Raw genomic sequence first — 24,909 nt, 5'->3', positions numbered from 1 at the left:
TCTGAAGGCTCAAGAACTAGAAGCAGAAAAGGAATGTGAGTTTAAGGTAAGTGCAACACATGAGTTGCATATAACACTTTGCTCATGTTTCAGATGCCTGCTAGTTTTGGGGATAAGGATTTCTTGGTCTGTGGTCAAACCTCAGCAATCTGACAAGGTCTAAGAAATGAAAGCATGATGACAACCTCCTTGTCCCCTAATGCTCCACAGGTCAAATGGACAGCACAGCCACCCTGGACATCACAGACTACAAAGTGGCTGAGGAAAATAACATTGTCTCTCTTCAGAAAGAACTCTTCTATTTCATGTTGATTTGCCACACAACTAATTAAAAGGAATAATGATCAACATAATTCACAAAATGTACCTGTCACACTGCAAGATTAGACCAGCTGAAAAATAGAGCAACATGGCTTTTTTATCTCATATAGCACTCGAGTCAAGTGGCAGCACTCTTAGATATAATTAGAAGTTTTCCATTTTATTCAACAGTTACAAACAAACAGCGTGAGACTTCACAGGAGCAATTTCATGAGAAGGGCCAAAGGAAAGTAATAAACAAAAGAAAACAAGCAAAAGAACACAACTACCTCCCAGTATGGCAGCCTGCTGGGCACATTGAATAAGGAAAGGCTTTGTTCCAGACAAAGGTCATGGGTTTGTTTTCTTTAAAAACCTGTCTAAAATGGCTTTTTTCAAAACCTCATCTAATAGGTCATTACCAATACATACAGATGAAACCTATACTCAGCTGTGGTGCACATTCCTCAGCTGCTAACACCAGTTAAGGCAGCTGTTCACACAGGAAGCCCCTATTTGTAACAAGGCAACACTAGTAATGGTCCTAGGCTTCAATGAGTTGTCAAATTCTTATGTTCAGATTTCTAGACTAAATTCTTACTCATAGCTAGTTGAGTAGAAATATTTTGTTAGCTACACTGTCAGACTACTCTGCCATTCAATGGACATATTTCACTCTTCTGCAATAGGAACTGCATCCATGAAATATGGAGGACAAGAGGGACAGAAATCAGGTTTGCAGCCACATCACCCACTTCACCTCCTTCTTCAGAAGACCTGAAGGCATCCTATGCAGCACATGGAGAGACCAGTCAATGTTTTCTACAGCAAATCCTTCCCATCAGCTGCAGACCACACAGACAGATCTAGTCTCCATTCCATAGCCATGCTCCCACTGGCTTCTTGTCCATAAAATGTAACACCACTGTTGCAAAATGAAAGCTTTTATAGCTTTGCACCTCTGGGCAGCACAGCATAAGGTGAACAGACACAGGCAACAGGAAGGACCTTTACCACAACCCATCCAAAGCTGATCAAGGGTACACAGAGCTTACACAGCTACCTGGAAGTATATTATTTTTAACACTTCAAGTTATGTTCAGATTTCATGCTGTTTCTTAAACCAAGTTGGAACTCTTTCACCTTTGTTTTTGAGCCTCCAATCACACTTCCCCCCATAGCCCCACAGATGTATATTTTGATTAGCTAAATTTGCAGTTTACCAGGTTTACTTTGCTGATGAATACTAGATAAGCACTGAGCTGCAGATATGCATTTTTCCTTGTTTCAGACACAGGAGCTTATCACGAAGTTCTAGCATGAGCATTCCCAAACAAGCTTATGTTGTGCCTCATATATGAAAACTCTCATCTCTTTCCACAAATTCCAAACATTCTTTTAACTATGGTTAAGATAAGCTCTCTGGCAAAATGCTACAATAGCTCCATATGTAACTGAGGTCCCTCAGGGCACTGTGAGCACCAAGTGCTTTTGTACTGCAAGTGCCTTTCTGCACAGAAACAAATCCCACCTGCTCTAATGCCTTGAGAGCATAACTAACTCCTTGTCAATCTTCAGTTCCTCCAGGTCTTGTTAAAGGCCTCACAAGGGAAAGTTTTCAGATTCCATTCTTATTTTCAAAGTCAACACCACCTTGCCGTTCCCCCAGACTGAGTTATTTGTTCAGTGATCTTTCATGACTAATCCATTCACTAGCCACAGATCTTTCGTGCCTTCTAACCTGCCTGTAACAATGCTGGCTTGTTTACTGGAGTAGGATGTTCACTTGACTTTTGTGAAGTCTTTTTCAAACAGTAATCTTGCAGCACTGGGGAAAGCAGTACAGAGCCCCATAGGTCTGTGATGCTTCTGAGGAGCTCTGACTCTCAACCAGAAAAGAGGAAAAAAGAAAAGGTATCTGGATATATTCTTTTGCCTTTTTGTTTTCAAAATATATGTTAAAATGTTACATAAGAACTGAAAGGCAAAGAATAAGATGATGCCAGTACATTATGCCAATATCCAGCAATAATTACTTTTCTTCTCAGTGAAGTAGCCTTCCTCAATTCTTTTCTGGGGTAAAGTTCTTACTCTGGAATAATAAGCACATTCATCTTTGAACAAAATAAGAACTGCCTCCTGCAAAGTTTAAATATACACTACTAAAATGAAAATACTGCCCATCATTAAAAGAGCTTTTTTCTTTCTTAAAGGAATTTCTCCCCAGAAAAACTACACACCACTTTTTGGTAGTTTGTGCTGCCACTTTTGTTTTCTATTGCAGTCTCCATGGAAAGGCCCCCTCCTACGTTTTAGTATTTCCTCTGGGTCCTGGTTTTGGCTGGCATAGAGTTAAATTTCTTCATAGTAGCTTGTGTGGGGCTCAGTTTTGGATCTGTTCTGGAAACAGGGTCAGAAAATAGAGATGCTTTTATTATGGCAGCATCAGAGCAACCTTTTTGCTTTCTCACCCCACCCCACAAGTGAATGGGTTGGGGGTGCACAAGGAATAGGGACGGAGCAGAGCCAAGACAGCTGACTCCAACTGATCAAAGGGATATTCCATACCATATGGCATCCTGCTGGCAATAGAAGCTGGGTGTAAGAGGAAGAAGGAAGGGAGGGACATTTGGAGTGATGGCATTTGTCTTCCCAAGTCACCATTATGTGTGATGCAGCCCTGCTCTCCTGGAGATGGCTGAACACCTGCCGCCCATGGGAAGTGGTGAATTAATTCTTTGTTTTGCTTTGCTTGCATGTGCAGCTTTTGCCTTGACTATTAAACTGTCTTTATCTCAACCCATGAGTTTTTCTCACTTTTATCTTTGTGATTTTCTTCCCAGTCCCACTGTGGGGGGGTGACTGAACATCTGCTGGTGCTTAATCGCTGACCAGAGCTAAACATTCTGGATTATCATTCCAAACAAAATTAAACAACTTTGGAAAAATGCAGCAGCTCAGTTTGTGCCCTAGTAATTGCACCTGCTGCACAGGTGGGAGTGGGAGAAGTAAGAAGTTAATTCAGAAATGAATTCAACCATGGCAGAGCAATCCCCTTAATGCCCAGTAGACCCCTGTCATACAGCCAACATAAGAAAGTTCTTTATTTCAAAGAAAAAAGAAGAGTGGGAGAAGATTTTAGGTTTTCAAGATAGATGTCTTTAAATTTAAATACCTTTAAATCCAGGGTTCTTGGAGCTTCCTGAAACAGCAAACTCTGAACCACATCTTTAACAGACTTCTTTGGTATGTCTTCATGTAATGAATTCTGCCAATATACTCTAAGACACAGGGAAGCATTATCTTTATTGATATTTACATATATGCCTTTCCTTTTCTATCATAGGGACTTAAACCTCTCTCTCAACACAAAAATATTTAGCCTGCCTTCAGTGTGCTCTCTTGGCTTTTTAGGCTTCATTTTTGTTCCCCTCTTTCAACTCCTCTATGTTCCTTACTTGGTTTTTTTTTTCTTGTCCTTACTCCTCTTTAACTCTGCACACAGTTAAGGGTGAACACAGTTTTAACATGTTTTAAATGTAGACTTTCCAGAGGCAACCTATTTTCCAGTATCATATCCTACTTTGATCATACACATGCTTTCCAAAATGATACCAGTGGGATAACTGTATTTTCAAAACAGGCACCTGTGTAACATTTTTTCAATTCATCTACTCTTCTAGTGATGTTCTCCAGGGAGTAAGAAGCAATTTCAAAGAGAAAAGAACAGAAATTCTCCCTTTATTTGATAGTGGGAGGAGCTTTGAGGATTTTTTTTTTTTTGTTGCTGTTGGGTGAAAGGTACTCAGGCACTCTTTGATAGCTTAAAGAGGTTTCCTGGCCTTAGAGAAAGCTGTGAGAGAGCACAGCAGTTAAACTACATACCAAACCATCAGGATTGTAAATGCAAGAGAGGCAGTGTACCTCACACCACATTCAAACAAAGTAAGAGTTTTTATTTGTAAACAAGACAGTTCCAAACAATCTCTTGGCTAAGCCTATAAATTTACAGGATTAGAATTGAAACATTTTGTTCCTACAGCATCATCTCTCCCAAGCATTTGGACTATTGTAACAGGATCAACACTTGAAGCAACTCAACACAGGAGACAGAAGTGAATAACACTCCTTTTCAGTAAATTTGCTCCCACCTTGCAATCCCTTAGGAACAGAACCAAGCAGTATTACAGTTTAGCCAGGCATCCTTCCAGCAGTGCCTGCACACTCCCTCTCTTTCCTGGGATTCTGGGGGCAGCTGCCACCAGGACCTCCCTGCCCCAGTGCCACTGCTGCCACATTGCCAAGAAAGGACACGAGAGCAGCGGGAACCTGAGAAGAAGTCAAGGAAAAGCCTCAGTTCACACAGTTTCTCCAAACTGAAGAACCTCAGATCTGCTGCTAGAACAAAAAAAGCAACAGGTCCTTTGACCTCATCCTCGCCAGAGCTGTTCACTACAGAAGGTCCAGGCAGTATCTGACCTAAGATGAGATCACTTATTCTGAATTCTCCAACAAGACATGAACAAGGTATTTTCCTGCCTTTTCCCTTGTTTCCCATGGAAATAGAAAACAGGCTGAGCTGGTGAGGGCAACACTCCCTTGTCCCCAGACAATGGCCACAGGGGCACACTTTGAGGACAACCAACTGGCTGGGGCTGCATTTTGCCTTTCACACGAGAGGATGCTGCCCTCCATCCCCACAGCAGTGTGCTGTCCATGCTCACAGTGGCACAAGCCACAGATTGCTCCTCTCCTGTCCTGGGGGCTTCTGCCTCTGTCCCTCTCCAGCACTCTCAGTGTTTCTAACAGCTCACACTGGCACTACCACAGTTCATCCTCTCATTCCCTTAGCACTAGAAAGAAAAGTATGTGCCCTCAAGGGGGAGAAAAGATCTCCAGACCATTCACTTCAGGTAGAAGCCACAGCTTTTATTAGAGAGAGCTCTATCCACCTTTTATTAGAGACAGCTCTATCCCCAGTCTGCCTTAAACCAGCCACACACCAGTCCCAGCAGCAGCTGCCACTTATCAGCTGACAGCACAATCCCAGTGCAAACCCCTGGGCTGCAAAGCCCTGATGAACCATGTGCAGTGTGCATTAAGTTGCTCCATGCCCATAGTTACACACACACACACACCTGAAAGGACTGTGCTTATTCTCTGTTTCCATTTACATGCTCTTTGTTTCAGATATCTAAATTATGCTGTACAGTGAGAACTAGAAACTTACTGCTGGCTATGAGAGTTTCTTCTCTTGATTCCAGCACTTCAGACGGATGAGCTGAGTTACCAAAATAGTTCCTTCTCCCCTCTACAAAAGCAATTCACAGAACTAGCTTGTGATTTAGGAATCAGACACTTTTCTAAAACCAAGCAAGAATGGAATTACAGCTAATCACATTAGCTTATAACTTTTTTTTTTCCCTCTAAAAGTAGGATTAAAGGCAGAGATGGGGAACTTCCCACATTCCCACACACCAGCTGCATTCTTCCAGACTCAGCTTGCTGAACTGCTAATAGAATTACCATCCACAGACCTAGGATTTACAGGGATTACTCTGGAGAGGTTGTCAAAGGAACTAACTGGACTGTAATTCCTGGCTTTGCACTACCAGAAAGGGATAGAAAGACCTTAAAATGACATTGAGAAGTACCCCAGAGGGAGCCACAGCCTGAAGAAATTGGCATCTAGATTTTGTAAGGGCTGTGGAGACAACTGATCTTAAAGCTTATTGAGAAGAGCAACAAAATGAACTGAAAGCCCAGGTCTGGAGATGTGCTTAATGAGGGGAGTGACAAGGTAAGGGAGAGGGAATTGCCCTCCAAGACTGATGCTGAGGTACATTAGTTTGAAGAGATCAGTGTATGTTTTAATGCCTTATCAATTCCTGCATTACTACTGAGAGCATGTATGGCTAAATTCTAATCTTCAAATTACTCATGAAAATAGCTGAAAAACAACTTTTTTTTTTTTTGTTCAAAGGGGAAGATGAAGAAGGGGAGAAAATTCTGTATTTACATTATTCAAAATGCAAGTCACTCATATCAAACCAAACATACATAAAACCTTGACCTTTGTCATGACATAAACAGCAATAAGCACTGAGGTTAGATTAGTATTTTCCATTTCCAAATACCAAAATCTAAAGCTATACTCCACCCTCCATGGCACCACAAATACAATGCAGGTTTCACTGTATAAGTTAGTTAGGAAATTAGATGTTTTCTTTTTTCCCCATTTATTTTCAAGGATTTGATCTTTCTTAATCAAGACCCCTACAAATAAGGTCAGCAAAGAGAAACAAAAGCTAGTTCAGATAAATCTAGTTTCAATTCCAAACTTTAGCATTCATTAAGGAAGCAAAAATTCTTAATACAAATTCAGAAGAAAAAGCACTTTCTTCAAAATGATGGCTTAAAACACACAACCAGCAATTTAAGGACCCTAGCTTTACTGCAAAGGCTTCTGCAAAGCATCACATTTTATTTGCTGAACAAATTACAAACCCAAGACCCTCACCCAGCCTGCCAAGGCACTTGCACAGACTTGGAGCCATGGAATTAACAATGGGAGGGATGCAATGGGACAGAGGAAGAGGCACTAAGCTCCCCCACCATGGCCACTGAAGCCAAGGGAGTGCAGCCCTTTGCACCCCAGGATAGGAGCAGAGCTGTTCAGCTGCTCCATGAGCCTGGTCAGCAAGGGACAGGAGTCTGACATGGGTCCTTGCCTTTGAAACTGCTGAGCCTGCTCTCATTGACAATGGCTGGGCCTGAACCACTTTAAGGAGTGCTCCTCCCAAGCAGAAAGAAAAAGGTTGCTGCTCATTATTAAGTTGCACAGGTTCTTGCCCTCTCCTCCCCAGACAGGCAGCAGAGATAATTAATCAAAAAGAAAAAAGTCCACAACAAACAATAAAGTATCAACTTCCCTCAAGAGATAATAATAATAATAATAATAATAATAATAATAATAATAAATATTAGTGCACTTATCTGGGGGGAGGGGAGAAAGGGAATCTTGCCCAAACCTGCCTTTCACTCAAACAGTCTCAAAACCTAACAAAACCCACTGGTTCACATAGTGACCTGCCACATCCTGGAAAATACAGGGATCTCTGATGAACAGCAAGGTAACTTATTTTGTCCCTTCACAAGACTTCTGCACAAAATGGAGCAATGCTCAAGTTGTAAGAGCTGGAGATGTGTCCTCAGTCCCACCTCCAATGTAAAACTCCACCAAGGACCAGATTGTTAGTTATGACTGACAGGTATTTTACAGCATTACAAACATGTACTACGCATCATCTGTTTCTGAGGAGGTCTCTAACACATACCTAAAGATAGAAAAATCATACTTGGCCTGAATGAATCAATGTTGGCAGGAAAAAAAAAAAGTGAACTGCTCCAGAACTTGGCTGGAGCTGCACCCTTTTTGCTCCTTGCAGGGAGTTTGGAAAGCAGAAATTATCATACCAGGGCAAAAAGGACAGAGAAATAAATCAGGGAAATCCAGAAGGGATCACAGTGGGGTGCAGAGAGGAGGAAAGAACTCACCTCTTGTCTTTTATGCAATGGTGTAGATACACAGACAGGACAGCACAAAAGGCACTTAGGGGACCAGCAGATGAAATAAAAGAAGAAATTAACTGCAAAGACTTTGGAAACATAGCTATGCCCATAAAGGGACAATCTCACAGACCTCTAGTGCCAGTCCAAGGACATTTTGCCGCAGGACCTCTGGAGCAGTGGTATGCAGGATATCAGATGCAATCAAAGCTCAGTGCATTTCTCCCCTTTTTGTAGCAGAATACTACCACTGAAAACATAAAGGCACATGGTCTTCTACTCTCCCCCTGACCCTTTCTCCCTGAAATCAGGCAAAACTGGCTGTCTCAAATCAGTTTCAGTCTCATTATTGTTGCCTGCAACAGCATCTAAACAATCAGTCGAAATTGACTACACCTTAGGGTAACACTTTAGAAAGAAGGAGGGGAAAAAAATGTATTAGAAATGTTCATTCACCTTTAAACCATGGTCACCACCTGCACCTCAGAGCTACTTTCATAAGAGGGAAAAGTGCACAGCCTACAGGGTCTGACATCTTTCACAGAGTTGAAAACAAGCTGGCTTTATGACAAGTGACAGTGGTGGACAGACGAATCTCCCCACACCAGAGGAGGGAGAGGCTGACATGACCTTGGGGGACCAGCCCATACAACTCCTGCTTGTCTTGGAGATGGTGCATTTAGGTCTCATTTGGGCTACACAAGATTTCCAGATCTATGATGCCAGAGGTTCTCTGCAGACACAGCATTGCCCACACCCCTCTACCTCAAGCAGCTCTAGGCTCCCTCAGCAGATTCTCTCTCCCTTAAGCTTCACTGTGTTGAGCACAGACCCCAAACAATGAGTGAAGCTCTATATTTGCCACTCTACTTCATGCCAGAAAGTTGTCTGCTGGCCACAGTCCCCTAAAACCTCTTCTTAATTTGATTTTCTTTCTTAAATCAGTGTGATTGCTAAATTATGTACAGGGTCCATATTTTGGCATTCCCCAATTATGCACTGACTGCATACCCTCCTGCACTATCTACTGCACTTGCTAATGTTGAGTGCCTCAGCTTGGTGTTATTTTTGTCCTTCCTCCACGCAGACTCCAGCAATTAAACCATGCTGTGATCAAGAACCACAGACATCCCTTTGGCTGGCTTTACCCTAGCACTGCTTCTGCTGACAAAATACTGTGTATAGTACTTGTTTGCAGAATGTTAAATTCTTCAGACAAACACTTGCCTTACATATACTATTGGGAGGAGGAATCACATCTGCTTCCAGCCATTTTAATGAGCTTCACCTACTGAGCAGCTCATGCAGCATCAACCACTTAGCAGCGATGGCACTTATCACCCCAAGTAGAGCTGGCAGTATCTGCTAGACAGCAAGAGTGCTGCTGGGTGAGGGAGAGAGCAGTGAACAAGCCAAAAGGCTTCAATGGACCTGCTGGCCATCTACTTGCTGGACTCTCTGTAATTACCATGCAATAACACTTCCACCCCACGTCAGCTGGATTTGAGGGGCAAAGTGGCTCAACGCAAGCTGGGAGCTCTCTCACCAGCTCCACTCCCTGTTTAGTGCCCCGAGCACTTGAAACTGTGACTTACTCCACCTGGCCTCTGATCAGGAAACCACTGTGGATAATATGTGTATTACAGCTGGGCATCCCAAAACATACCCTACCAAGTAAATGTGACTGGCCAAACGGGAGCCAGTTCTTAAAAGTCACTTTTCTCTTTCTGTTTAAAAAAAGGAAGAAAAAATAATTTGAGACAACAAAAGGCACAGTTAATATGAAGGTGCTGCTGTCCAATAGGAGCTCTTGCATTTCAGCAAGTTTAATCAGAACAGAAATCCACTTATAACAGAAGTGGATAAAGATCCAGGTTAGATGTAGCTCAGGAGCCTCTATCTTCCTTGCAAATGCTGCTCCATCACAGATATAGAACCTACTCCAGCCCCATACCACAGCAAAGCAGCTATGTCTGCTCTGCCTAAATTATCTCCCTGCACTCATTAACAGCACTCCCCCACTCCAAGTCTAATTTGGGATTCACAAAGCTGACTTAACCCATCCTTAAACCCACAAACCATATTTCTTTCTCAAGTGGCACAGAGATCCCAACACAGGAATGACCTGTGCTTTGCATCACTGCTTCCCTTCAAGGTCAAACTGAGCATGTTTCATTTGATCACATTCACAGGCTCAAAGCAGTTCACCCCGAGGGGCACAGCCCTGTCAGTTTACTTTATGCCATGATAATAACTGTGCCAAGCCATTCCCACTTACACCTATCCCAAGTGATGCAGCTGCAACAGAGACAAATGAACAAAGCTGGAGTGTTTGCAGGGAACATCTGCTGGCTGCCCCCTGGGCCAAGGCAGAAGGGCCCAAAGGAAGGCTACCTGTGAGGCTTAGTCATGCTCTAGTAGAAGCTAGGACCATGGTCAAGTAAGCTTTTCAGAAACATGTGAGACAGCACTAGTCCTAAGCCTTTGAGGGGCTAACAATATGAGACAGCTTCAAGGGATGAATTTCATACTTCTCCCATTAGGAATCATGTTTGTGCAACTTAGTATTAAAAATACCTGAGCATGATTTACCTTTTTTATCCTCAATTTTTCTCCTTTTACCCCTGTAAGTTAAAGAAATCAGAGGCCACATAGGAAAAGCCAAATACACAGCAGCAGAAAAAACAACTGTGTCATCAAAAGAGAGAACCTAAAACTTGAGATTCGTTCTCCACATTCACATCAAATCTCTTGCCAAAACTTATCCTCACTGCTGCATTTTTTTCACTTGGAACAGCCAGTACATTTACACATTACATTTTTCTCCAAGGTTATTCTGAAATTATTACTTGCAATGCACTTGGCAGATTAGAGGCATTACATAAACATTAGATGCTATAGCATAAGGTCTTATACAAGGAAAGGGATTTCTGAAGCTCTTAAAATTATGATGATATTTCTGTAGGCTGTTTTATGCAAACCCAGGCTTAAACAAGAACCAAGCAATATACATTAAAGTTAACATTATAATATGCATTGAAGAATAATTCATATAGAGGAAGACTGCTCAGTTGTCTCTAGGTACATGTATGGGACTTGAGTTTTTAGTTCATTTGTCAAGTCTTACTCAGTCTTATGTTCTAAACTACAAAAAGAATAAAAGAAAATATTTTCATCTAGACAAAGAGAACTGCAAACACTTTTTAAAAAGTTTAAAAAGGAAAGCAATTCACTATTTTTGTGTACATAACCTTACAACCAAACACAATAAGATAAACAAAGTATTCCTTTCCCCATGAGTCTCATCCTCCTGAAATTTGTGCCAAACAGAACACACACAAGCAATGTGTTTACCAATGGGGTATGAGTCATGCTCCCAGGTGAGGGTTACAGAGACTATCACTTCCAATTCACAGGAGCAGAACTGTGGTGTTGTTATATTCTATTAATAAGAAGCAATGGGGATTAGAATAAACAATCAGTAGTTGCAAGACCTATGCTATCATCCAACATCAAAATATTCAACTCAGAAATAATAAAACAAGCATTTTCTGTGTTTTGCCTTAGCTCTCAGAAGGGTTAACCTTTCACCTGTTCCATGACATTATTAAAACACTTAGCACTTGAATAAGTAGTTTGTTGTATACAGAACACGAAAGGTAGAAGAACACTTCTGTGTTATCTTAACTCATCAAAGTATTTATGATCACTTAGAAATGCTGAAAAATATTTTAGTAAAAACCTCCAGTTAAATCTAACTTAGATTCCTTTGCTACAAGGTAAGTAACATAGCATGAGAAAACATGATGCAATATCATCAGCCTTACAAAAAATCCAGTGCTCTGAGAAGAGGAAAACAAAAAAAAATCCATAAGCTGCCCCCTCTTCATTTTGAACTGTAACAACTTGCCCCTGTAATAATGCTGTACAAGGACATGGTCATCATACTTCACCTACAACTCTGCATTCATTATGGGTCAGTAGCCACCAACACCACAGAGAAAATGCAATTTCTACTGCAGGCCTGCAGAGCAGAGAAACCACAGTATCTCTGAAATGTAACATTATGGAAAAACAGCCCGGACTTTGTCTCATCAAACAAAAGGCACTGCTGGGATAATAAATTGACATTTTAAGCCAAGAAACACACATACAAGTAAAGTCAAGTTTCTGGAAATCTATTATAACTCAGAACTGCGAAGGTATCTGAAGTGTCATTTAGATTTTTTCAAAGAATAAATTAAAAAAGGCAGGCAAAATTTTCTTTTGCATGAGGACACAGACAACATACAATTGAATCTTTCCCCGTCTCTTAAGTGTATTTGATAGTACCTTCTTTTCCAAAGAGATGGCAGAAAGGCAAGAGTAAAGAGAGGAACAAGTGACACAGAAGCAACCAGCTATGGTCCCATCCCCAGGATTCATTCAGTTTAGAAGAGTAATTGTAGTACTGGATTCAGACTGTAAGAATATACATTCAAAATGGATGGAAAATGACTAAGCTTGTTTTTCTGCCACAAAATGCTACTCAGTTGCAGTTTCTCTGCAACCCCACCAGCAAAAGCAGGAATTTGTCATTTGCAAATTAAGCATTTATTTTATTGTGCTATATGTAGTCAAGGGAATTCAACCAGGAGAGGAAGGCTCTGCTGCACCCTGCTCATCCTCTACCTTCACAGAGGGAAGATAAAGCAAAAGAAGAAGTGAAAAATAATATTCTGGGTAGGGCTTAGATGTGGTCAATATCATCTGGGTCATTTCATGTTACATACCCTCTGCTACTGCCTTCACTTTGTCAGTTGCTTTCAGAGTTGAACAGTGGGGCTGCTTATCAGCAGTGCTGCAGGGAAGAGGTCACAACACTGAAAACAGCACAGGAAGGGACCAAAGGAGAAACTTCCCTCCCAGTAACAGGCCAATCCAAGCAGAAGCTCAAAAACCAGCTCAGTCAGACAGGGAAAGCTCTAGAGGAGATCCCAGTGGCCTTGGGAGTGCAGCTGCTTGCAGGAGAGAGGGAGGGCCACGAGTAAATAAAGTGTGAGGCAGGATCCCTTCCACCCTCCCTTATTCAAATAAATCACTTAACTTTTCAGAGAGCATAAATCTTCTTACTCCTCTGGATTAAAGGCAGACTTAAAAGAAGGTTTGTTAACAGACTACCCTCTCCCAGGGTCATTCCTGATGCATGCCAGCTAACCACATGCAGAAAACTACGTTAAGGATGCCCTTGATTAAAAATGAAAAGTTCATTTCTAAATAAATGGACACCTTTAAAGACAATTAAAAAGCTTACTGGATGTGGGATACAATTTTAATTTTGCTTCTATGGATCTTGATGAACATTAGACAAGTGTTTGTGGTGTAAGAATATCTCTCTGAAACATGGCCTTTTGCCATCCTGTAGGAGGTGAAATGAAATTCAAGGTCTCAGGACTCCTATGCAAGGAAGAGACAGCAGGACACTCATTTCAGAAGACAACTTTTAGGCTGCTTACTAACTAAAGAGAGCTGAGACCCTACGAGATTCCCACTAAAATGTCAGGAAGCAATGGTTTTTTATAGCAGCACCAAGTATGTTTCTGAAGACTTAATTTGCCTGCCTACATGTTTTTCGTAAAGATCACACCATTAAAAGAGGGAAAGTTAATAATAAAAAATAAAGGCTAGTTTACATTTTGCTATATAATATCACAGAGCTAACTAGGTGATTTTAAAAATAAGTTGAAATATATGACATGAGCAAGCAATGTTGCAAAAATACCCATTACAAAAAATGTTCAGTTCAAGAGGAGGAAGAAAGTGGAGTGGAGGATAAGTGTTTGTTCCAGGGGAATAAGTCAGATGAACAAGTCCATACCACACAGATGCTAGGGAAAAGAAATAGTCAACAGGGTGAGCTACTTTGTCAATATGTTGTTTAGTAAGAAATACTAATCTTCAAGAATCAAAGAAATAAGAGGAATCCCCTAAAAAATGCATATTTTGTAGATACAAACTGCTTCAGTCTAACATGGGAACCAGGTCTAACCCCAAAATCCCTTCTCCAGCTTGGATGAAACACCAACATGATGACATCAAGGAACTCCAGTATCATCTGTAAACTGACATGTTTTACAACTAAAGAACACGAACGCTACAAATGCTTTCCTGAAACTCAGCCCCCAGGTGACCTATTGTCAGAGCCAGAATTTCTTTGTAAAGACAGCGAGACAGATGCTGGTGCTGGGTGTGGAACATAAATCCACTGACTCAAACCCTGCTGTGCAATGGCTCACAGCATCAGGGCAGACACAGCACAGATGGCACACACTCTCCTTACACCTTCTGGGCCAAATCCCACCTTCTAAAGCTACAACAAACCTCTCATTAGCTTCAGGCAGTAAAAAATCCCTGTGTCCATAGGCATCCCAACCAACAAAACACTGAAATCACTTTTGCTGATTTGCTAAAACATGAAAACACAGAAAAGGCAATAGCTCAGAGAAGCTGCACCTTGGCACACTGCAGGTATGGGATGTCTTCTCCCATGTCTTCATACCTAAGAAAACTAGCAAAATGTGAGCTAAATAGCTGATCTTTGTGTTGCATCATGAGCTGCTTGTGAGGACACCGAACTTCCTCCTAACATTCTTGTAAGTGTTTACTTGTATTGTAACAAAAGGCAAACATTGTTCTGATAGTTTCCTTAATATAGACACTAACAAAATGCTAAATAATATCATTTAATCCCTGCATTCCCCAAGCCAACAAATTTCAGAATGTGTGTAATAGTAATTCCATCTTCCTGGTACTTTTTCCATTTCTTTTCTCTATGTAACTCAAACCTGTTTCAAAAGAAAAACATAGTTTCAACACATATCTCCTAGCAAATCTTGCAATTATTTTCAGAAAGCCTGGTAATAGCTCCATGTGGGTAAAGCAAACAAAAAAAGTTCATATTTGGCAAAAATCTGAGTTTGTCCATATTTTCTTCTATTTCTTTATTCTTTAATGTTTTGCCTGTTTGGAAAACAATGCCTTTTTGGTGGCACTGCTTTCCTCTCAGTTTCTCCAAAGCGAGCACTTTGAGATTACAATGTTATGTTACAATGTTATGTTACAATGAGCTCCAATTTTGAAACATCATATTCCTCCTTCTGGGAAAAGGGTAGTAACACACTCACTAGTTCTGAAAAGTACCACCTTTCCCTTAGATCTGCTCCACCAGCACTAGAGCCAGTAACTGCAATGGAAGGGGGTGAGACAAAAAACCAATACCAAACAAACGAAAACAAACAAACAAAAAACAAAACAAAAAAGCTACCAGAGACAAAGCAAAAAGGCAACTTCTTTTCACATAGATAACAACAGGAACTGAAAAAGCTAGTGACTTTTTTATGCCTCCCAATTAACCAAGCTGCTCAAAGCTCAAGAGGGAAGAGCAACAAGTATATGAAAACAATCCTGGTATGTTCTGCTTTCATGACCACCAGAGCCATTTACTTTATCTCCAAACACTTTCTCTCATCAGGTTTCATCAGCACGGTCAATGAAACCTCCACTTTCCAACAGTCACGTTTTTCTGCCCCAGCAGTCTCAGGTGAAGCTCATGGGATGTACATACCTGGGAGCCAGAGAACTTCCCTTCCATTTTGTCACCAACTTGCAATTACAGTTATTTGCTGAAAGCCACATAACTTCACTCAAGCTGAAAATAGCAGCATGTACTTATTTTGGTAAGGAAGCACTTTTTAAGTACTATAGTGGCAGAACAATTAGAGCTTACTTTTAAATATTTGAACTCACAGTTCATGGGGAATTTGCTCAGTAACCTATTCAGTTCTTTATTAATCTGAAAGGAACGACCCAATTTAAAATTCTTTAAATCTCTCATTAAAATCTCTCTTTAAATCTCCCATTTCAGCATCCTAAATGATGCAATAACCTTTTAAAGAAAGCTAGCGATTGCTCATTAACAATGTAAAGCCTTCACGGGGTTTTTTGGGAATTTGTATATGTCTGAAGAGACTATACAAAACAACTTACAGTCTGGAAGGGCTAATTTAGTAACTTCAGCAATCTCTGAGTCGGCAGCAACATGGTTGGCTAGTCATGGCAATCAAGACTTAGAAGTAGCAACAGAAAGAAACCAAATACTGAATCCTGCATCCAGAATCCTCAAGGAAAACAATGTGCCTACCAATAAAGGCATCAAGTGCAAGGACATGCATTGCCTCTGCAGCTACTCCCACTGCCAGCTGGATGCATCCAAAGGAACACTGCCTTTCATCTGGCTGGCAAGGCTACAGCCAGGTCCTGATCAACACCCTCTAAAGTAAATACCATTATATGAGTGAGTCAGGGCAACAGACCATTTGGAAAGCCCAGTTTGGGGGCTAGCCAATGGATTCTTTTTTTCTTTCAGCTTGGAGCTTGTGGTCCTTAAGTGTCTCCCCAAACTGGGAAGCACTTTGAGCAGTAAGTGACCAGTCACCACTGGCGAGCACGACGGCTGTCAGGTCCACAGCAAGGTGCTCCAAACCCCACACACAGCCCGTTCCTGGGCAGCAGGAAGTATTTATACACGCATAAACCAAACCAGGTTTCCTACTAAAGTCCGTTTTATTCCAGGGTCAAGGACAGAGGCTGCTGTTCACCGGCGGTTCTCCATCCTCGGTCCCTGTGCCCCGCAACCCTCATTACGGGCAGGGGAACCCGGCGCTGCCCCTGGCCATCCTTCGCCGATCCGGGTACCAGCCACTCCCGCGGGGACGTTCAAGGGCAGCTGACCGCCTGCATCCTCGGGCTCCCGGGAAGGAGCCCAGGTACGGAGCTCCGGCCAGGGCCGGACACACGGCCGGGGATGCCGCTCCCTCCCCGGCATCTCTGCCCCGCCGCTCCCGCTGCCCGGCGCCGCAGGCCCGGGCTGCGCTCCCCGGCTCCGGCAGCGCCGGCCCCGCCGGGGCTCCCGCGGCATCGCCCGGTGCGCCCGCGGCGCGGGCAGCGGGCTCGGCCCGCTCCACCTGCCCGCCGCGCCGTACTCACTCCGCGTAGCCCGTGGTCCAGGGCAGGCGCCGGGTGTCCTTGCTGAGGATGAGGATGGGGCGGGCGATGTGGTCGGCGGAGCACTCCACCTCGTCCGGGGACAGTCCGAGGAACTCGGGTCTCCCGTAGGGGAAGCGGAGGGGCAAGTCCGCGCCGCTGCCGTGGTCGGCGCCCGCGCTGCCAGCCATGATGCCGCCCATGAAATTGGCCACGGCGGACTTCACCCGCGTGAGCATAGTACCCCCGCCGGCGGCGGCGGCAGCGCCGGGGCGGCCGCGCAGCGCGGGAGCGGGGCGCGCCCGCGGGCAGCGCAGCCGAGGCGGCTCCGGCAGCCCCGCCGCGCTCCGCACCGGGGGCGCCGGGCCGGGCGAGAGGACGGCGGGCTCAGGGGCAGCCGCGGGGCCGAGGCCTCATCGCAGGTTTCCCCCTCCCGGCGCGGCGCTGGGTGAACTCAGCCCGGCGGCGGCTGCTGAGTCATGTGATAGCGCGGCTGGATTCGCCCGGGCGCTTCCTGCTCCTCCTGCGGCACCGGCGGGCTCCTGGCACACGCCGGGCACGGGCGGCCGCCGCCCCCGCCCGCCTCCCGCGCTGGGGGCGGCCCGCGGCAGGTGCGCGGCGGGCGGGGCCTGGGCCGGCGGGGCCGCCCCCGCTGCCCGCAGCCCGCAGCCCGCAGCGCTGCGTCCGGGACCCGCGGCCGCTCCGGGATGCGCTGTGCCCTCCGAGCCGCTCCGGGTTCCATTACCGGGGGCTGGACATCGCCGCCCGCAGTGCGCTGTCCTGCAGCCCCTGGGCTAAGCCAGCCCCGGCAGAGCCCGCTGATTTACTTGCCTTCTGCTCAAACACGGCGAGGATATTTTCCCCAGGAAGCCATTTGTGAGAAAAAAGGACCTGGGGCAGTGGCCGGCAGCGAGCCGTGCTGGGGAGCGGAGGCCGTGCCGGGGCCGTGCCCGTCCGCCGGCCAGCGGGGACGGAGCGGCGGCCCCGGGCTCCTCCGGGCACCGCCGCACTTTGGGGTGCTAAAAGCAAAAGTGGAGGGGCCGAATGGAGCAAAAGTGAAATGGCCAAAAATCTTCAAATTTGCGGACATAGATGCTTTAACCCCTTCTTCTCTTGTTGTGTAATTTTGACCATGTCATAATCTTTCACAATTAATAAAAAAAAAAAAAAAAGAAAAAAAAACAAAAGGGAAGTCTCTTCCATGTGGTGCTCACCCAAATGTGTGGAAGGGTTGATTTAGGTGTGCCGTTTAAATAAATGAAGGAATGGAGCAGGAGCATATAGGAAGTCTATTCTCTGAGGCAAGGCTTTGTCTGAGCCTGTGATTCTGCAGCCCTCCTGAGAGCAGCAAGTCTCACTGAGAGGCAATGACCTGCGAAATGGAGCAGGTAAGTACTGCAAACCTGAGAATAGTGCGAACTTAGCAGGAGAAAGCTGGTTAGTCATCACTGATGGCATACATACAGTGGGAATGATTGGCCATTGTCTTGCTGGCTCGTACTAGAAACCAGCTGGCATGAAACTGAACAGACAGTTACAGAGGCTTGAAGAATGAGTCCTGTGAGCTTGTTCAGTTTCTGATTATTAAATAACATCCTGAGAACTGAGTTCAAAACAATGCCTGTGTTTGCTCCAGACATGTTTGCTCTGTGTTTACATACAGACAGAAGAAATGTAAAACTGTTGTGACACTCACCAGTTTTTATGATCAAACTGTCTATTAATAAAGTCTAGAGAGCCTAAAGTATATTAGAGAACAGAGATGCTAAGAGCATGTTAAGTGCCTTCTGAAGTAGAAATGGGAATATATCTACTCCAAATTAAGCATTACAGATACACTTCCTTTAGGACAAAGTGTTTATTTTTCCTGTCTCTTGTGTAGTCATTTCCAGGGTTGATATTATAAGTATTTTGAGGAACATTAAACCTCTCTTAGTTTATTCCCAGTTTCTTCCACCCAAGATGATATCTTTATATTATCTTTTGTCTGCTGGATGGCCTCTTTTTTCATCTAACATGTACTCCACCACTTTTTTTCTCTCACTAATGCTTATAGGACCTGCCACCCAGAGAAGACAGGAGTGAGAAGAGGGACATGAGCAGAAGTTGACCAGTATCCCTGTATCCATCACAGGTTATGAACTTTTGGAGTAGCTGTGCCAGCATACTAGACTTTGTGGTTTAAAGATGTTGAAAAATATCATTGACTAAAACTCCAACAGAGAGAATGCAGTCTTTGTTCTCCAGTCCCATACTGCAGTTGCTATACCACACAAAATATGAGGGAGAAATGTGAAGGAACACATTAGAGTTTAAATTATTATCTCTGCTAGATGACAAGGAAAAGCCCAGATGAGACATATGGGGAGGCAGCTTAGCAGCTCACCACTCAAAACTGTTTGAAATTCTATGGGTGGTACAAGAATGCTGTAAGGATATAACAGTACCACAGGAGGGACATGGCCTCTTCATACAGAAAAGTACAGAGATGCCTTGATTTCAGTTCTCTGGGAAAGAGGATCACATTCACTTTTGAGTCAGAAATGAAGCCTCACTTCTCAAAGGAAGTAATAATCAGTCCCTGCAGGGCACAGCAAGTTCCCCATATCTCCCAGCCTGTGGTCCACCTGGTCCAAGCCAGACATTTTTCTTGGTGGCAGGTAGACTTTTAAAGGTTTGGATATTGAGTTCCAATAAAATTTTGAGGCTGAATCCCCTATGCAAATGTTTGAAAATTCACTCTGTCCTTCTGCAATCCCATGACTTATGCAAAGGCAAGATGACAGTTTGGAAGTTTGTTTAAATGTTAGCTTATTTGTGACATTGGAGTAAATCTACTTTTCTCTCTGAATGGATAACCATGCCAGGGAGTGAAGCTGCATGTGGGCCAGAAACAAATTCATTTGAGCTCTTTGAAGCATCTGAATTATGCCACCTTGCCATACATCATATTCAGCATCAACAAATTCAATAATTTTAATCATAATGAAAACAGATTTACTTACACAAAGAACACTAAATTTTCAGGTATAAAATAATTTTAAAATAAAGTTTCTTCATTTTAGCCTTGCCTTCAAAAAGCTGAAAAAATCCATTTATCTTAGCCTCTTCTTGCAGACCCTTGGTGGCCCGCTGCTGGACTCACTTCAGCAGGGCAGCTGGGGAGCTCCAAACTGGACACAATGCTCTCACAAGTGCCATTCAGAGAGGTGTGATCACTTCTCATGACTATTGCTAATACACCCCAATATGTCTAACCTTCAGCACTGCAAAGGCACATTAGTGACTGATACTCTATTGCCTGCCAGGATCCTCAGGCCTTTTCCTGCAAAGATGCCTTCTTGACCATCGGCTCTCTGCTTAGATTTTCCCCATCCCAGCTGCAGAACTTTGCACGTGTTCTTGGTGAACTCCAGCAAGTTCCTGCCAGCTCATTTCTCCAGGCTGCTGAGATCCCTCTGAGTTGTAATACTGCCCTCCAGCTCTCAACTTATTCCACACAACCAGGAGAAAAGGAGACAAATACTTTCAGTCAGAAAAAAATTTTTAGGGCTATCATAACATCTCTGTAGGTTTTTTTTTTATATAGAACCATAGAATATCTCAAATCGGAATGGACCCATAAGGATCATGGAGTCCAACTCCCTGCTCCTTCACTACTACCTAAAGCTAAACCATGTGGCTAAGAGTGTTGTCCAGATGCTCCTTGACCTCTGACAGGCTTGATGCCATGCCTGGAGAGCCTGTTGCAGTGACCAAACACACTCTGAGTGAGAACTTTTCCTAATATCCAGTCTGACCTTACTTTGATACAGTTTCATTCCATTAACTAGTGCTTATTTTTGCCTTTGTAGCTATTTTTTAGAGAACTATAAGAAAATTCTCTTTCAATAAAGAAAAAGCTTGCAAAATGAATATTCACTTGACTGTAAAGATTCTGGTTCTAGCTTGTGAGTAATTGAGCAGAAAGTATGATATGTGGAGTAGCTGGAAGTGTATTAACTAGATCCGTTTTTCTGATAAAAAATATTTCTGATGCAGGCCCTTTTTTGTTTCTTTTCCATAATATGGCAATGGTTGGGGCTCTGCCTCATAGGAATGTGGAATTTATTTCAAGGGTGTGACTATCTCTAGCTTGTACCTTGTTTGTGCCTTATGTTGCTTGCTTACTTGAAGGGTTTTTTTCCTGTGCTTTTCACGCTCTGAATAAAGGCAATAAAAGCTCCCAAAAACTGGTGAGAGAAGAAGTAGGTCTTATGTGAGATGAATACACCATTTCCGCAGGTTCGAACTTCTGGGTCATGTTATCACAGACATATTCAATATCCACAGGTGTGAACTGAGCTGCTGAACAGATTCGGAGAGTGTGTCAGAATAGGTGCCTGGCATGAGATGAAGCTGTCAATGTGGGGAAAATAAAGCTTTGACAGAAGAATTGGTTGCACTTCTCTGTTAATTCCCCATACAAAAAAACCCAGAAAGCCTTATTTTTGCATATGATTCTACTCAGGAAGATTACCACGTCATGTGGTGATCAATGAAGTTATTCTTACCTTTTCAAAAGGACTGTGCAACCTTTAATTAGCACGAGGAAGCTCTTTATCTCTGGAGAAAGGCCCTTCAGAAGCACAGTGCCTGAAGCATCACAGTGATGTGGAGGGCAAAATGCCTCTTATTAAGACATCAATCCTACTTCCTGCAATGCCTGATCTCTGCCTGCAGCAACCCCCAGCATCTCTAGGCTTATCAGAGCTGATGAGATGGAAGCTGTTGGTGTTTTTGCCAGTTTGCATGCAGAAGCAACAATTAAGCTTAAAAATAAATAAATGCTAGCAATACTTGAAGTAATATATCTCCCCTGCTATGCCTGATATCTACTGCACCATCCTCTAGCCAATATTAATTTCACACATGGACTTCCTTTTGAGAGACTTCTACAACTGAAGCTCAGAGAGAGCATCTCCATCAGAACATGATGGATATGATGTTCCCAAGGCTTTATGGTCCTGTCCAGTCCCCCACAGAGCATGAGCTGGGTAGTCCAAATTAAGGCTGCCATCCAAAGAGTCGAAATCCACAAAATGTTATCAGGCCCAAGCCCTTGTGTATGAGATTTAGGGTAAAATGTTCTTTTTCTACAGCCATCCTAACCACAAGGTGACCAAAACCTAAAAGTATTTGTGCTTTGTCAGGCTACAGGGACTACAGCTGGGTTTAGCTTTCATGGCACAGTGCTCTTCATCTGCAGGTCATCCTCTAAATACTGCATGTATCAGGGACCTGCTGAAGCACTGTGTGGGTTGGGGACATGGGAAGGGCAAGGAAATATACAAAGTGTTTTAGCTAGTGAAATTACCTACAGACATGGGTTTGGTGCTAATATGCAACATGGACACATCAGGAGACCTGGGATGGCAGGCAGGAACAGGAGCTGGAAGTTGTCTGCCCCACTCCTACCTCCACACATGTGGAGAATTACATTTGTTCTTGGACATGGTGAATGGCTAAACCCCAGTACTTTTAGGGATGCAAAAACTAGAAGTTCTCTCATCACCAGGACTTAATTAAGAAGGTATTTTCAGAGCACAACTGTTGTATTGAATCAGGATGGTTTTAACAAAGCAGGGGCTGGGGCTGTGGTGTCCCATTTCCCAAGGGAGCCTCCCCCTCCTGCTTTTGCACACTCATTCTTTCTGCACCTTCCCAGAAATATTTCAGAGATGATACAAAGAGAAGGTCTGTTGCAGCCCTGTCTTTACTCAAAAATATGCTGTCCAGCTGAGTGGGGAAAGTATTCATGCCAGAAAAGCAGGGTCATATCCCTTCTCACAGTGGAGGAATAATAAATGCAACATTATGAGCTGCATGAAAGCAGCCTTCATTTACATACCTAGGCATAAAAAAGGCTCTGAGGAGGGATCTTAATTGATTAGCAATCACAGCAAAAGATGTCACAAAATCATAACACTATATCTAGTGCAATCTATATAAATATAAATAAATACTTCAGCATAAGCTGCCCATAAGCCTGCAAGTGTCACCTTTGCCAAAGGCTGCAGAATTGCTTTTTCTACAAAAATCTATCTGTAAATATCCTGAAAATAATTTTCTAATTTCACAATAAGCATCATCATTATGATTTTGCTTCTACAGTCTCTTCTTGCTTTCCATTATCTGTTCCTTTTGAATGCCTGTAGCTAAATCTGCTAATAATGGGATGGAATAGGGATTAGTTTGTTTATGTGCTTCTGTTGGCAGCTTTTCATAGGGGAGGTGGAGCAAGATGATTATATCCTCTCTAGGGCTCCTTTGCCTTGACTCTTGTGAAAGAATATCTTGCCCTGATGATGTGGGATGCTTCAAAATGTCAGCAGTGGCCACACTTTTGCTGACAGCCTTAGCAAAAAAAAGCTGAAAGCAATCAAATAGATTTCAGTGCAGAAACAACAGGAAAATAAGCAGGTAAAAGGACATGTAAGTGCTTGTAGGGGTGGGGGACAGTACTAAAAGCTTGACTGAGTACAGGCACATATGCTTCAGCTACCTCAACATTTCAGATTGAGTAGGAGCATGTCTTAGAATGCAAGATAGTCTTGAGTGGTGCCTGGGTTAAACATGGGTTATACACACAGGGAAGTGATTTGTATGTTCCACATGGAGGGGAATTTTTGAGTAACCTGCCAGCTGCCTTCACTGCAGACACTCCTTACATGGAGTCTCAAGATTAAGCAAGGTGGGTGGATGAGGGGCTGCAGATGGTGGCTTAGGAGCAGATGGTGAACATGAATAAAGATTTTCTCCCTATATCTGGGCTGTGGCTTCTGCTGCACAAGCTTTCCTGCAGTTCAGGCCAGCCAGGCACTGGCTTTCAATTGTGTATCAGCCATGATCTTGCTGGCAGTATGGTCAAGCCTTAACCATCATGCTTAGAGTTAGGCAGTGCTTTTAAAAATATTTTTTTATTAATTAAATGAACAGTTCTGGCAGAACTTGAAGGTTTGCATATCAGCTTGGACATATGAAATCCCAGGTGCTTTATGTGGTACTCATTCTCAGATAGTTTTGCCAAGGAAGGAAGTAGAATATTTGAGCAAGTTGTTGAAAATTCAGGGCACTAAAATTCAGGTTGAGTTTTCCAGAAGTTATGTTTTCATCAATCACAGCTGCAGCTATAGCGAATGATGGCAGAGAAAGTTAAAGAAATTATATTACTTTTACATTTAGCTCTTAGATTTCTGCACATCTTCTGTAAACAGGAATGTGGAAACTGTTTCTCTCATTTCTTTTTTTGTGTTCTTTCCAGCATTGTTCATGAGGTGTCTGTGGCCCTGTATAGTCAGTCTTATTATCTGCTTTCCCAAATACATGGCATTCTGATATTAATATACTGTCATTCAGACTGATACAACCAATATATGGAATCTTGTCAATAGACAACAACAACAACAGCAACAGCAACAACAAGAATTTTGAATTTGTTGGCTCTTCCAGAAGTTTGATGAAGAGGTGAAAGTGAGTATCCAAATATTTATTGAGCTGTGTTAGATTAGGAAAAAAGCTCTTCTGTTTTAGTTGTGAAACAAGATACTATAGATTTTAACCATTCTTCTACAGCATCCTTCTTGTATCTGCTTCTTTTTCTGCAAAACTTTGTGTCAGTAGTGTGGGACCTAAAGCATTTTAGCCTGGACAAGCACATGGCTCTCTTTCTCCTCTGCTCTTGTTTTATTACTTGAGTGGTCTCTTTTATCAATGTTCATGACAGTTTTATTTCAATTAATTCTTCCTCACCATGTTTTATTTATGGAGGGGTTTTAGAACTCATTTGCCTTTTTTAAATTTCTTTTTTAAAGGATTAGAAGCAATGTCTTTTGAAAATCTCCTGCAGAGTGAGTTTTTTAAAAAGTAGTTGTAGTAGCAGTAGTAGTAGTAGTAGCAACAGCAGCAGCAGTAGTAATTGTAATAATAATAATAATAATAATAATAATAATAATAATAATAATAATAATAATGGAATAA

At 43.0% G+C, this 24,909-nt stretch overlaps 1 protein-coding gene across 2 annotated transcripts in view; it reads right to left on the bottom strand.

Annotated features, from left to right (window-relative positions):
- Nucleotides 1-17,302, bottom strand: part of PPM1H (protein phosphatase, Mg2+/Mn2+ dependent 1H) — a 126,120-nt gene extending 108,818 nt beyond the window's left edge. Inside the window, exon 1 of one of the 2 annotated variants that reach the window (XM_079303572.1) lies at nt 16,894-17,302. In XM_079303572.1, coding sequence (XP_079159698.1) covers nt 16,894-17,129 — 236 coding nt within the window. In that variant the 5' untranslated portion in view covers nt 17,130-17,302. Of the gene's footprint in view, nt 1-11,822; nt 11,894-16,893 lie in introns of those variants that run through there. The other variant, XM_079303571.1, reaches the window with a different exon arrangement.
- Nucleotides 17,303-24,909: the final 7,607 nt, after the last annotated feature.

Source organism: Erithacus rubecula (genome assembly GCF_903797595.1).
Source record: "Erithacus rubecula genome assembly, chromosome: 4".
Classification (NCBI taxonomy): domain Eukaryota; kingdom Metazoa; phylum Chordata; class Aves; order Passeriformes; family Muscicapidae; genus Erithacus; species Erithacus rubecula.
The sequence above is the reverse complement of the archived record's forward strand: the minus strand, read 5'-3'. Positions and strand labels throughout refer to the sequence as shown.